Source organism: Colias philodice, chromosome 21, assembly GCF_061535455.1.
Source record: "Colias philodice isolate Cphi_HAF_F1 chromosome 21, ilColPhil1 Martin Lab GWU primary, whole genome shotgun sequence".
Lineage (NCBI taxonomy): Eukaryota > Metazoa > Arthropoda > Insecta > Lepidoptera > Pieridae > Colias > Colias philodice.
This window is the reverse complement of record NC_143106.1, coordinates 3,533,710-3,547,172: the sequence shown is the minus strand read 5'-3', so window position 1 is coordinate 3,547,172 and position 13,463 is coordinate 3,533,710. Positions and strand designations below refer to the sequence as shown.

Below are 13,463 nucleotides of genomic sequence, written 5' to 3'. Positions count from 1 at the left end.
TTCTTGCTAATTTCTATTTTTGATTTAATTGGAAAAACAGTTACAAAATTTTATTGGACATCGAGTCAACATTTTGTATCCTAAAATTTGGTACAAATGAATCGCTTCCTCATTGCTTTCAATCATATGAGAAAAGAAAATTAATTTCGCAAAATGTAACTAATAACTATAGTAGCGAAAATAAAAATCCTATAGTTAAAAAATCGATTTATTTATAAGTGAAAATTTTACCTAATCCTACCTGATTTTGTTGCGAACTCCTCCAAGACACGTTGGAGCCCTCGTCCGCGGTGGACCGCACGAGCGCCGGAACAAAGTCATCCGCAAATTTGCCCATATCGCGGAATAGATAACCTATAATACAAAGAGAAAAAGATTAATTATCAATGCTAGTGGTGTTAGATTCGCTCTTTACGATTTTTAATTTTTAAGTGAATTTAAAAAGGTGAATCTAGAATAGACTACATGTTTTTGTGGCACTTAATTTTCCCTCTTCTCTAATGAGCAGATTTATATTCGTCTTATTTATAGAGGGAATCGATCATTGCAAAACATGTCGCGACGTTAACGATGCACAAATTTGAAAATACATATCATATTTGCCATTTTAACCAGAGATATATAAATAACAAGGATTCATTTAACCAGATTCTTCTGTATTTACCCAAAAAAGTGGCGATGGTTTCAATAAGAATGCCTGTAGCTTGAGTGGCACCTAACATGGCGCGCGGGTCTTCGCGAAGCTTGCGGACGAACATTTCTGCGTGCAACTGAAATTCTGGATCAGAAAAAAATATCAGTAGTATAATAAATATATTTATATTCTCAATGTTTATTGAATGTTTTATTTATCTGTTTTAAAAGGAACAGTGTAGTGTAATAATGTGACAAATATAATCTACGTCATTCATTTCATATGAAATGATTCCTAAATTAGATTAGTAACAAAAAATATCAATTTGGATATCAAACAAACAAATCGAAATTATACAATAAAAAAAAAAAAATGTTTTTTTGACCCTTCCAGTAAGTAAATGGATGTACTTATTCGTATTTCAACTTAATTTTGAAGTGGTATTAATTTTATATATTTCTATAAAAACGAAATAAGATTAAGTTTGTTAAAACAAACAAATCTACAAACCGCCATACTGCTTCATGCCAATATTATGGTTATTCAAGGTCGCCATAAAGTTCTCAACCGCCCACACGTGAATAACTTCGTTGCCGAACTCTGGCTGTTTATTGAGTAAGGGCGTTTGGTTCACGAACCTGGAAAATATATAAGATTAATTTAGTTTTTGAATGTTATATGTGTTGTTTATTATAATGGGTTGTCCTAGTAATAATAAACTAGCTTTCCGCCCGCGGCTTCGACCGCGTTTTTAAAGAAAAACCCGCATAGTTCCCGTTTCCGTGGGATATCAGGGATAAAATCTATCCTAGTTACCCTATATATGAGTGCTAAGTTCAATTTCATGTATTGTAATCGGTTCAGTAGTTTTTACGAGAAAGAGTAATAACCATACACCTACACATACACATACATCCATCTTCACAAACTTTCGAATTTATAATATTATTAGTAGGAATAGGATAGGAAAGGAAGCGAAAGTTTACAACACTTACCACTGATCCCAATTGGAGAGAATTTTCGCCAAATACTCGATGGAGCCCATTGAGTCTTGATACTTATATTCTGCCATCTTTTGCAGCTCCTAGGATAAGCATATTTTAAACAAAAATACACGAGGAAATAACCCATTGAGTATTTATTTACTGCGTATTTATATAGAGAAACCTAGAATCTGGTTAAGTGGTTATCTGAAAGATCCTCTGTTTTTGATTATACTGATTCTATAAAAAAAGTCTTGTCACTTGTTGTATGTAAATTGTTGTGTAATTTTAAGAATTATCGCATAGCTGAAAAAATGAAACTTGTTTTCATGGATAATTATTTTAATTCAAGATAAATATTTTTATAGCGTTCCGTGATATTCTTGTGACAGTTCAAGGAAAGATGGGATGGATGCCCTGATGATATGTTTTCGAATATTATTTATTAAGATTTCATTGTAATTTTGGCTAAATTTTATTTTATAGGACGTCGAGTTTAGAGTTGTAAATTTTTTTGTGGTTAGCTATTGACCTATGGAACCTATATTTTATACTGAATGATAATGTTTAGACTTTAATACTGTTACAAATTTAGAATGAAATAATAAAATTACCAAAATAGCAGCCCCAATCTGTGCCCGTTTCACAGTGAACGTAGCCGCGTCCCGACACACGTCTTCAATGTTGTGCGCTTCGTCGATTATTATTATATTGTCCGTTACGTTTATTTGCATCTGGAAATATAAAAAATTTTTGGTAAAAAAGTGTAATCGTTGAATTATGAAGTCTTTTATTTCGTTGCCTCGTTGGTTACAAGAAAATCGGACTAAGTAAATTTCCACGATCATTACAAATATTACAAAAAAAAATTTTATTAAAATAACATTGCAGGACTTCACATTTTCAGAATGTAATTATAATAAATTATTTTTCAACTTAAAGACCTGCAATGTTTTAATGTAAGTAACAATGTTAGTTGAAAGTGATAAAATCGATAGGCATGACTACAATTTATATATGTTTTTCATTATAAGAAGGTTAAAACTTTCTCTCTCACCAACACCTACAATCATAATAGCACAAAATAATTTTTATTACATTTTTAGAATTTGTATTACATTATTAATTTATTAGGTATACTCACACTTTCCCTAATACTAGGTTCAATCAAATAATTATAAGGACAGAACACAATATTGGCTGCATTTGCTAATTCTCTTGCTGCATAATACGGACAAGCTTTTAGCTGCTCCCCCGCCATTACTATATCTTCCAAGTCGAACACTGGGGCTAATGTCTTGTGGTTTAGCGCTTTTCTGTTGTCGTAGTATTGGCAGTTGCTTGAGCCTGGACGAACGCCTTCATACGTCTAGAAATATAGAAGTGATATAGAAGTGGCATAATAAATAACAATTAAAGAGCGCTGGTACCGGGGGCCCAGTCGCGTGGGCGTTAGTCAAACTCGACGGATAAATAACGAGTGTCAAACGATTTGTTCCACAAAAATTTTAGGATTTACCGATAGCCCATAGAAAAGAAGTAAGCGGTAGTGTCATGCCATACTTCTCCGGTGTGCCGTGTGACTTACAGCCCGCCATACCGACGCGAATGCCCTTGTTACAACTACTTCTTATAAGGGAAAACGCGTTAGGTAATGTGAATGAACTGACAGAGGTTTTTTTTGTAGAATACGCACCTTTACACACCCCCTGCACATGTCATTCTTGCTCGCCCACTGTTTCCTATCGAACTCGCGTATACAGCTATATTCTCTACTGGACAGCACGCTCATGGTCGCATGCTTCCAGTACACAGTTCGACTGAACTCCTTCACCACTTGCTGTATTTGCTTGTGCGTCCGCGCCCCGTAGTATATAGTTGGTGTGCTGCAATCAACGATCATGGATGTCCTTACACGCAGGTTGTCGACTAGCGAGTACAGTTTTCTGCAACCAACCCCCATGCCAGTCACCGATTCTACTAACTACCACAATAACTCGTACATACTACAATGTGTTTGTGTCTTAAGATTGAAAAGAAGAAAGACGTAATTAGCAATGATGGATAGAAAAAGAGTAAGCACAGCTATAGGCATTACAAATATGGAAAAAATAAAGGTATAAGTACATAAAAATGAATTTAAATGAAATGAATTTTGATATAGACTTTGTAGAAAAGATATCTGTACGTCGCGGTCGGGACAAAAAAGTATAAGGGAGTGAATTAGGTAATAATAGTTGATGAGGGAAACACCTATATTGTGAATCTGTAGAGTGCACGCGAGTTGGGGGAAAAAGCTTAGTTATATTGACAATAATCAAGTCAGATAGAAAGTTTAAAAATTCATCTGGATATAAACAAAGGATATAAAACTAATAAGAATTTTATAAATATACCTACACAGGAGATGATGATTAGAATTTCCAATAAGATATATTTAAATGTGATTCTTTTTGAGCATGAATCATGATTTACACCAGAAGAAAGAAGCTAAATCAATGGTCAGGTAAATTATACATTATACCATAGTAAACCAAAGGTCTATTAGAAGGTAGAATGGAATGCTTGTTATTCTTGCAATGTTTGAAATAATTATATATAATGTGAAAATAAATGACAACATGCAATTAAAAAAACAATACTTAATTTAGTACAATTACGATACGACACTACACAAACAACTCTACAAACAAACGAGCATGCAAACAACACAAGGCATCTCATAAATTACAAGTTTAACACGTTCTTCATGCAAACAAAAGTTCAGTATCAAAATATAAAACTACCCTCTACATTTTATACAATATGTAAATCACAGCCTGGGGACTGTTACAGTGAACATAACACATGCTTGTTTACAATAATATCATTTACATATTTCAAGTAGCTGTGGAAGTATTAAATTTTGCAAAAGATTTCTTTTGTTAAAATAGAGAACATGCAATTACTTATTGTGTCACATATGAAAACATCATATAAGTTAATGAAATAACTCTGCCTTTTAAGGAACTTTGATGAGGTTAAAAATTTGTTTGTGTGTTTAAAATTGCTCACATTTTAATTACGCTAAATAGTGAATTGTTACCAAAGCGTATTAAGCTTAGGTATTAAGATATTGAGAGCTAAAAATTTTAAAATTTTAAATCAAATTGGCTACTTATAATACTTTTTCTTTTCTTTGAGTACATATAAATCATAGTACGATGTTATTTCTTGAAAATAAGACATTTGGTCATTTCAACGAACACTTGATACAAGCTTTTCTTTGTCAGGTACTTTGTCTAAAACATCATTAATTATTTACCGTACATCCTGAGGTGTGGTAGGTTCGGAGGGCGGTAATTTCTTCTCCGGAGTGACCGGAGTCCCGGGAATCTGTTTATTACTCCCGGGACTACTGAGCCGCTGCTTCTTATGTATACTGACTAGTTCTGGCGAGTCTGTCGAGGTATCTATAGATAGATAAAGTTATATAGATTTGCTGAATACCCATTCAGCAAATCTAAAAAAAGAGCGTGTGTGCTGAGCACACGTGTCAGAAGTGAAACTTCTTTGGCAAGATTCAAAGATACCAAAATCGGATCGGACGGTAATGCTATGCGGCTTGAAATTTTACGCGTTGAGAGCGCCTAAAGAAGTTTCATTTCAATTATTTTTAAATACAGACTTTTAACAAAGTTTTGACTGTAAAGACGCTGTAGGTATCTATTAAGCATTAGGTAGGTATGATTTTGGATGTTACATAACTTTTAACATATATTAAGTTGCACTAAGTGTGATATGGAATACCTAATCAAAAATTGATGTAACATTTTGATTCATAGGACTTGTAGATATAAGCTTGCCCTACTGAAACATGTGAAAAAAAATAAAAATCAAGAAATTTTCAACAGTGCAATATGTAGAGGTATAGTGCCACAAACTTATCTGACCCGGTGACAGGTGTCACTGATGTCGCTTTCTTCTAAATAAACAAAATATTCCGTATGAAAAGGTATGAAAAGTCTGTGAAAATGTGACATTTCAAAATGGCGGCACGTAGTTCCAGTTTTTGCCACCGGGTCAGATAAGTTTGTGGCACTGTAACTAAGTATATTATATTGAAATGATTCTACGTTTAAATTTACTTTTGATGGTATAAATAACTTTTTTGCAAAAACGCACTGCACAAACAAACTTAATATGAATCAAAATATACTTTAACAAAAAAGCGAATGACAAAAATAATTTACGAGCACAAACATTAAAATTATACCCAACAATCCATACACGTTGAAAAATTACGCGGTAAAGTTGATCACAAAGCAGTACTTTAACGAGCACACGCATTAAAGCCATACAACTGCACGTACCTACATATAACAAAACGACATGTCAATGTTTAAGTCACAGCGAGTGCACTTAGCTTAGATTACGTTAGGCCTAGATACGAGGATGAAGAAAAAATAAATACTTGAAAAAAAAAGTGTATTTCGAAATGTCACGGTGGCTGCACTTGAATGGGGCTAGGGCGGGTGGCTCAATACTTTCATTAGGGGTAGCGAACGCCTGCGACGACGCAATCCCCGTAATGGCGTCATTGTCATTGCGCGACGCCATTTTGAATCAGTGCACTTATTTGTTTTTTTTCGTGTCTATTTTGGGTTTAATTAATTAAAGAATTTTTAATTCTTTAATTATTCGGTCATCTGACAGTGCTGCTACTGATACAATTATTATCATATTTTTATATGTTTTAGAAGATAATACCTATATCGAATAGGAATGTGTTTCTTTTCTATGTGTAATTAAATTGTACCTGGAGGACTGTTGCAAGGTTCCAGTCGTTTGAAGGTAGAAAGCTTTTCTTCACTTGTAGACGGTTTGCTATAAATGCTGAGATCATCTGAGAAATAAAATATTATGAATTAGTGTCACAAATATATTGTATATTATGTAATCAAATAGTACCTATTACTAGGTATATACTTTTTAGTAGCAGTGGAATATTATCGTCGTATCTGCTACCTAATTTGTAGATATTGTATTAGAATGAAAATATATGACTTAACTAAATTTATAGGCAATTGTGATTATTTTCAAACAACCATTAAAACCATGTTTCTGATAAATGAAAGAGAGGATATAATTTCATATTAGTTCTAATACGAAACCTACTGGATAAGTTAAAGTACAAATCTAACAAGATTCCTAGAAGACTGCAAAGATATTATCAGTACTATTTCATAATGCTATTGTTTACAATGTATCTCGTAAGTAAATATGTGCATATATCGATAAGATAGGCAATTTATAAAATTTGACTAGATTTTTTAATGAATGACATTATCTCTAGTTAGATATACATATTTACACAGTATGTATACAGAAGCTAGATAACATCTACGAAATTAATTAAATGTTGATCTAATATTTTTAAGATAAGAGTTGGTATCCGAGCATATCGGGTCGCTTGATGGTAAGCAACCACCACTGCCCATCAACATTTGCAGACGTAAGACCTCTTTAAATGCGTTACCGGCTTTTTATAATGAAAGGGACGCAGAAAGGATTGATGACTGGAAAGAAAGAAAGGCCTGGGAAGTGTGAGAAATAGGATTCGGACTCTGCCATTAATAAATTTTATACAGAAATGATTTACGAAGAAAGAAAGAAGGTACTAGGATGGATGAGCAATGGCATTAATTTCATTATTTTAGAACAACTTGAAAGTGTTTTGCGTTTGTTGTGCAGCTAGATTGTTAGATGATGATGATTGATAGATATTACGATTATAATTAATATTCCTACTTTTTCGACCGATCTATGCTATACATCCAATTAATCCCTCAGTCCCGGAATCACAGCCACAATAGAAAATCTATTGTGTCGCGGCCCGATCGGGCCGCTCGGTGGTCAATGGGTTAAGATAAGAATATGTGTATGCTATCACACGCCACTAGAGCGCGTGGCGCTATTTATTTAGGGAAAGCTTAATTTGTTATCAATATAGATACTACAAGATTATTTGTCGTAAATTGATAGCCGCGATACCGCGCTATACATAGATAAGAAACATTATCGAAATATCGTGCACATGTGACGCGTTCAATGTATTTTAATTTAATAAATTTCTGTAAAAAGAAACGGAACGCTGTCGGCAGGATAATGGACCAATTTTTAGACAAAGAATATGTGCTAGTGTCCACTGAAAATTTTGAGGATTATCTCATATTTTTAGGTGAGTTTCGTTTAAATATTTGTTTATTTTGCAGTGTTTATACTTTATAATTTTGGAAATTGGAGCACTTACAAATTTTAACAATTCAAGGGTAAGATATATATGAAGTTGTGCTGTTGGGATGAAATGAATAGATATTATTAAAGTTATTTTTGCATGTAGGTAATTGAAAATTAAATATTTACTTGTATAAAATGATTTTTTATTTAAATAGGGATAATAAAGTGGATCATTGTAACAATGTAAACAAATTTATTGTTATGATAATAATCGGGTCTCAGTTATTATTTACACAATGCAAAGCTAAATATATGCATGCAACATTTTTTTATCTTTTGTGTGTCTAGATTAGGGAATGCAATCCCGACTCGAGATTGCAAATTCCCGATCCCGCGGGATTAGAAATATCAATCCCGCGGGATCCCGGAATTAAAAAAAAAATGTTGAATTCAGACTGAAAAAGCTAATAACTACTCGTTTGTGATAGTGAGGTTAACTAAAATAACATATTACTCGAAAGAAAGTAAAAACCTTTATTCTTTAATCTTACCAACTAAATAAAAATCAGGTTGTAAGGAAATTAACGTAGGTAATTAGGTAATCAAAACAATAAGCTTATTTCAAGGGAATTAGGAAAAAGAGTGATTTTGAAAATGACTCCTTAAAAAACAAAGGGTATTAATATTTTCATCTGCTAAACGGCATCTAATGTCCGTTGCAACTTGCAATGTACCCCACTGCTGAGAATGCATTCTCCGCCTCAACGCTGATTGGCAACAGCGTGGCGAAGCAATTATATGCAAACTGCAAAAATCGCCCCTTGCCCACACTCAAACAAATCCATTTCTTTTTTAATGGTAGATTCTAATTTGTCGCCGATTGCGCTCCGAGTGGTTGTGTGTTGCGTCGCTGACCACTGCCGCCCAATCCCGTCAATCTCGAACGGGATCTCGTCTTATGATGCGTCGGGATTGATCCCGAAAAATTACACGAGATTCGCATTCCCTAGTCTAGATATATTTATTTACGAGAGCGGTTACAGTTTTTAGTGAACTATATAATACCTTACATAATTTTTAGAGTAGGTATTCAAATCGTAATGTAGGTATCCTGAATCGGATCAAGCAATAAACATTTGTCACAATTGATTCAAAAGAAAAATTAGGTATTTATTCTATTCGACTTCTTTTCAAAGCACTTTCGTATTATCGTAATAACATAGGTAGTTTTACCCAACTTAAGGTTTTACCATGTAGCACTGGTTCGGAAAGCAATTTCTAAAGAGAACTGCCGGCAAGAAACTCTATAGTGACTTTTAAGTGATTTTACATGTACATTTACACATAATTATTAGAGTTAATGAATAATGATTAACAAAAATTCCAGGTATTGGTTACCTAGCCAGAAAGGCAGCGCTGGGCCTCAAACCATCTCAAGTGTTGTCAAAAGACAGTGATGGTAACTACAAATTATATTTTAACTCACTACTAGTAAATACGACCACAACATTCGTGCCTGGCGAAGAATTTGATGAAGTGAAACCGGATGGTGTTAAGGTTTGTAACATGTAGTTATAATTATAAACGATTTTATGCCTACTTTACGTCTTATTATATTAAGTTTTAGAAAATCTGGTGGATTGCCATAATTGCCTACGGGAAAACATACTCAATGCAATTTTATTTCTGTCTATTCTGTTAAACTTTAAGAATTATTATAAATTCCTAAAGTTAGCAGTCTTCTTCTGCATCTGGTATGTTAGCTTATTATTCAAGTAGTACCTATTATTAATTGCAAAAAGTATGTTTTTCACGCCTCGCAAAATAATTTAAGTAATCATTACTATTTTCATAGATTCTTGTGCCAAAATAATTGTTACTTGCCTGGATATTGCCTAGATAGAACAATACCTAAAAGTCTATATGTGTATAGGTATGTTATCATTTATCAGAACGATTGATAATGTTAATGAGAATCATCTTTATTCTAAGTAATGTCAAACGTAAGATATTAGATAAGAGTTTAAGATATATTTCTGGATTTAAGGAAATCCATCGGTTATCGTTTTTCTTATTCTACTAAATAAAAATAAGTCCGATTTTCCTTCCTGACGCTATAACTCCAGAACGCACGAAACGATTTCCACGGTTTTGCATTCGTTGGAAAGGTGTCGGGCTCCGTGAGGTTTATAGCAAAGACAAGGTGTCTCTGATGGCGAAACGGAGTTCGCCGGGTTTGCTAGTATTTTCTAAAATTAAGAATATTGGTATAATTTTGGTTAAATAATAGGAAATAATTTGTGTCTCCGTTTGTGCAGGTTCCACAATCTTGTCGAAAAGTATTTGCATATTGTATGTTTCTCCTAGTTACGTTCCTTTTTAAACTACATCTCTGATCTAACTACTATAATAATTCAAACCTGAAAAATACTATCACTAAGTATATCGTATAATTTAAAAATATTTATATTTCTTTTGATTTCATTTACAGGTGCGTGCCATAATAACGTTGGAAGGGAACAAACTCATACACATACAAAGGGAAGCGAATGGTAGAACTTCTAAACACATCCGGGAATACTTCCCAAATAAAATGATAACTGTAAGTTATTTGCTACTTGTTATTATTTATGAAGATTCTCTCTTTTTATTAAAAGTAGGTATCTGTCATCACTAATTTTATCGCAACCATTTCTAAATGTATAAAGTGTAAACTCGCGAAAAATCGAACACAAGAGAAAATACAATTATATCTACCAATCATTTTATTTCTATATCAAAGACTTGTATGAGAACAAAGTAGAGCAGATAACAATTTATATTTCAAAAGTAATAATAAAATTAATGAATGATAAAACAAAGTAAAAAAATCGTGAGTTTGCATACTCTATACCTAGGTACTCTAATGATAATTATTTTAGTACTTCTAACTTCATTTAAGTTTATAAGAAACTAGCGGTCCGCCCCGGCTTCGCCCGTGGTACATATTTATGTTTTCTCTACATAAGAACCATCCTGGTACTTCAAGGAATATAATAAAAAAAGAATTATCGAAATCGGTCCACCCGTTCTCGAGTTATGCGCTTACCAACACATTTTACGATTCATTTTTATATTATAAGATTAAACTACAGTCATGGTAGGTGCTAACAAATTGTTATCATATAGTCGCGTTCTATCGTTTGTGATGTTAGAGGTGCAATTTTTTGTGTTTGTTGAATTCATCTTTTTATTTTCTTACAGACAACAACAGCTGAAGGGTTTAAGAAAACGGCAGTGCGGTATTTTGAATTAGTAAGATCTGATAGAAATTAAAACACCTCGTGTACTTAACTATTAAGTAATTAAGTAGGACATATTAAGGAGTAATATTTATTTATTTCATAGTAAGTTATAAGTTATAATAGTCCGTCTCTAAAAGACAAATTCATCATACTAAAGTCGCATTTAAGTATTAATTGAAGATGTGTAGAAAAATGACTAGATTAATTAAATCGTATAGAGATTAGAGATAACATGTACCTATGTGTGTAAAAATACGCAACTGACACCTAGTTAATAAATATTTATGTAACAATAGCGATTGTTTTCACTTTTCGGGATGTATGCTGCTTTTATTTTAAAAGTCATTAGATACATTATATTGTATTCGGATTTCGGAACAATATTTTCATGACGTGTTTATAACAATATTGCACGATCCCTATAACTTTAATACAGCATAAAGTAAAATTTACTCCTAGACGTTATACGACGAATATACAAATGATAACCTTTGTCAAAGCAATTCGCAAATAAAGATAGCAAATCTATTAATATTCATCACCAGATGACATCAAAGCCGTGTCGAAATTTAATTACGAGTCAAATATAGAAGACTATTAACCGCTATCAAGTGAACGTTAGAATAATCAAATTCCCAGCGTAATCCCCATATCGACTTTCACTCAAAATAGCTAACAACCCAGAACATTCTCTCCGGGCCACTTTCCAAAACACGATTCCCTATTCCATTAGACCCTCTCGAAGTTATCTCGCGTTATTTACATCGCCTGACCGTACCGTCTTATGTAGTGGGGTGCGGACCCTTATGTGTGGGGTGGCGGTGGGTACATAAGTGAGCAACCGTGGGCCGTGTGTCGTTCACGATAAGGGTGGTTTTATCGTGCGGGGCCGCGGAGGCGGGGTGGTGTCGCGGTGTCGTTGCCGGGGCAACGGCGCCCGGACGCCGGATCGCGACGCCCGCAGTGTCGGCCGCCGCGCCCGCGCCCCGCCGTCAAGTGACACGCGCTGCGAAAAAGCACAACCGCCCTACCTAGTACCTATACGTGAGCTATCGTTTCTGATGTTTGAGGACTATTTCAATATTGTTAAGATACTGCCGTTGTGTCTCTTAATGGTACTATAAGTTTCCAATTGGAATTCTTTTTCTTTTAATACCGTATCGTACGTTGTCAATTAAAATTTCGAATACTAAACTAATAAGTATACCTATTACTTTACTGCAAGAAACATGCAGAGCAATGTGAGATTACAAAATGTTAAATAGGTAGTTGATTACAAAAATAATTGTAGTACCTACCTACATAAGATTATTTATTTATTTATTGTGTTAAGAATGACGAAAGAATTATCGTACAAAATTTCCAACAGAATCATAACCGAAAGATATGTAATAAGTTGTAAACAGACTATAAAAAATATTACTTATATTATGATTTTTTTTAATATAATTTCTTGTACGATTACTGTGTTAAAACAATCTGTTTTCCCAATCCCATAAAACTACAAAATTTACTGAACATATTATCTGAAATGTTATAATAAAATGCAACAAACTGTTGCACTCGTCTGTTTCTAACCAATATTGAGCCCAAAAAAGAAAACAATATTCATTCAAAATGTTTTAAAGTTACGTATAATCTAACATATATTACGTATTTGTATTAGTCACTTATATTCCGTGACATAGATTAACAATTACAAGATATTTGTAAAAAAAAATGTCCCACTTTCACCACGCCTATGGTCACAATAGCCACCCACCCTAAGTCAGGTCGACAAGGCCTGGAGGGTGGGCTAGCACCTTTTGTTTAGGACCCCTCCCTTCATTTACTCGCAGAACTCTCAATGTTGTTTGCAAAAGGTTTAGGTGCCTAAATGTGAAGGGAAATGTCACGTTTTCACTTTTTAAGCGCCCTTTGTTGGAAAATATTGCAAATACACCCCGTCTTATGTATGGAAGAGATTCTTGTTCAATCGGCATGCAATAATGACGGATTATAGGCGCTATTGTTCTAATACTGCTTTTGGGAATGTTATTTGTAGTCAATTTCATTCATACTTGTACTAAGCAAGTGTAGAGTCAAAAAATATTGCAAATACACCCGTTTTATGTATGGCAGAGATATTTCTCGTACAATCACTGATTAAAGACGCTATTGTTCTAATACTGCTTTTGAGAATGTGATTTTTAATTAATGTTATTCATACATGTAGAGCATCTTAAGACGTATAATTTATCAAAAATCGATGTTACCCTATTTATCATGTTGATGTTATAATTACAATAAATTGATCTTCTCGTAATAACAAATAATAACATATTGTATTATGTATAAATTATT

The 13,463-nt window shown here is 33.5% G+C and overlaps 2 protein-coding genes across 5 annotated transcripts in view; one reads left to right on the top strand and one right to left on the bottom strand.

The window, feature by feature from the left end:
- The window catches only part of LOC149478770 (Fanconi anemia group J protein homolog), a 56,460-nt gene that overhangs the window by 6,366 nt on the left and 36,631 nt on the right, over window positions 1-13,463 (bottom strand). For 2 of the 4 annotated variants that reach the window (XM_089708356.1, XM_089708355.1), the window contains exons 4-12: window positions 6,416-6,502; window positions 4,922-5,069; window positions 3,314-3,563; window positions 2,762-2,986; window positions 2,232-2,351; window positions 1,630-1,718; window positions 1,145-1,272; window positions 665-778; window positions 242-354 (exon numbers count right to left, since the gene is read on the bottom strand). In XM_089708356.1, the coding sequence (XP_089564482.1) occupies window positions 242-354; window positions 665-778; window positions 1,145-1,272; window positions 1,630-1,718; window positions 2,232-2,351; window positions 2,762-2,986; window positions 3,314-3,563; window positions 4,922-5,069; window positions 6,416-6,502 (1,274 nt within the window). The remainder of the gene's footprint in view (window positions 1-241; window positions 355-664; window positions 779-1,144; window positions 1,273-1,629; window positions 1,719-2,231; window positions 2,352-2,761; window positions 2,987-3,313; window positions 3,564-4,921; window positions 5,070-6,415; window positions 6,503-13,463) is intronic. The other 2 variants (XM_089708359.1, XM_089708357.1) reach the window with 2 other exon arrangements.
- Window positions 7,608-11,179, top strand: LOC149478771 (fatty acid-binding protein, heart-like). The gene is made up of 4 exons (XM_089708368.1): window positions 7,608-7,837; window positions 9,224-9,393; window positions 10,328-10,438; window positions 11,080-11,179. Exons 1-4 carry the CDS (start codon window positions 7,708-7,710, stop codon window positions 11,149-11,151), a joined length of 483 nt encoding a protein of 160 aa, XP_089564494.1. The 5' UTR covers window positions 7,608-7,707; the 3' UTR covers window positions 11,152-11,179.

Coding starts and splice junctions, on each gene's coding strand:
- LOC149478771 (XM_089708368.1), top strand. CDS start 7,708: ATGTATTTTAATTTAATAAATTTCTGTAAAAAGAAACGGAACGCTGTC. Junction 7,838..9,223: donor GGATTATCTCATATTTTTAG/GTGAGTTTCGTT, acceptor CAAAAATTCCAG/GTATTGGTTACCTAGCCAGA. Junction 10,439..11,079: donor TCCCAAATAAAATGATAACT/GTAAGTTATTTG, acceptor ATTTTCTTACAG/ACAACAACAGCTGAAGGGTT.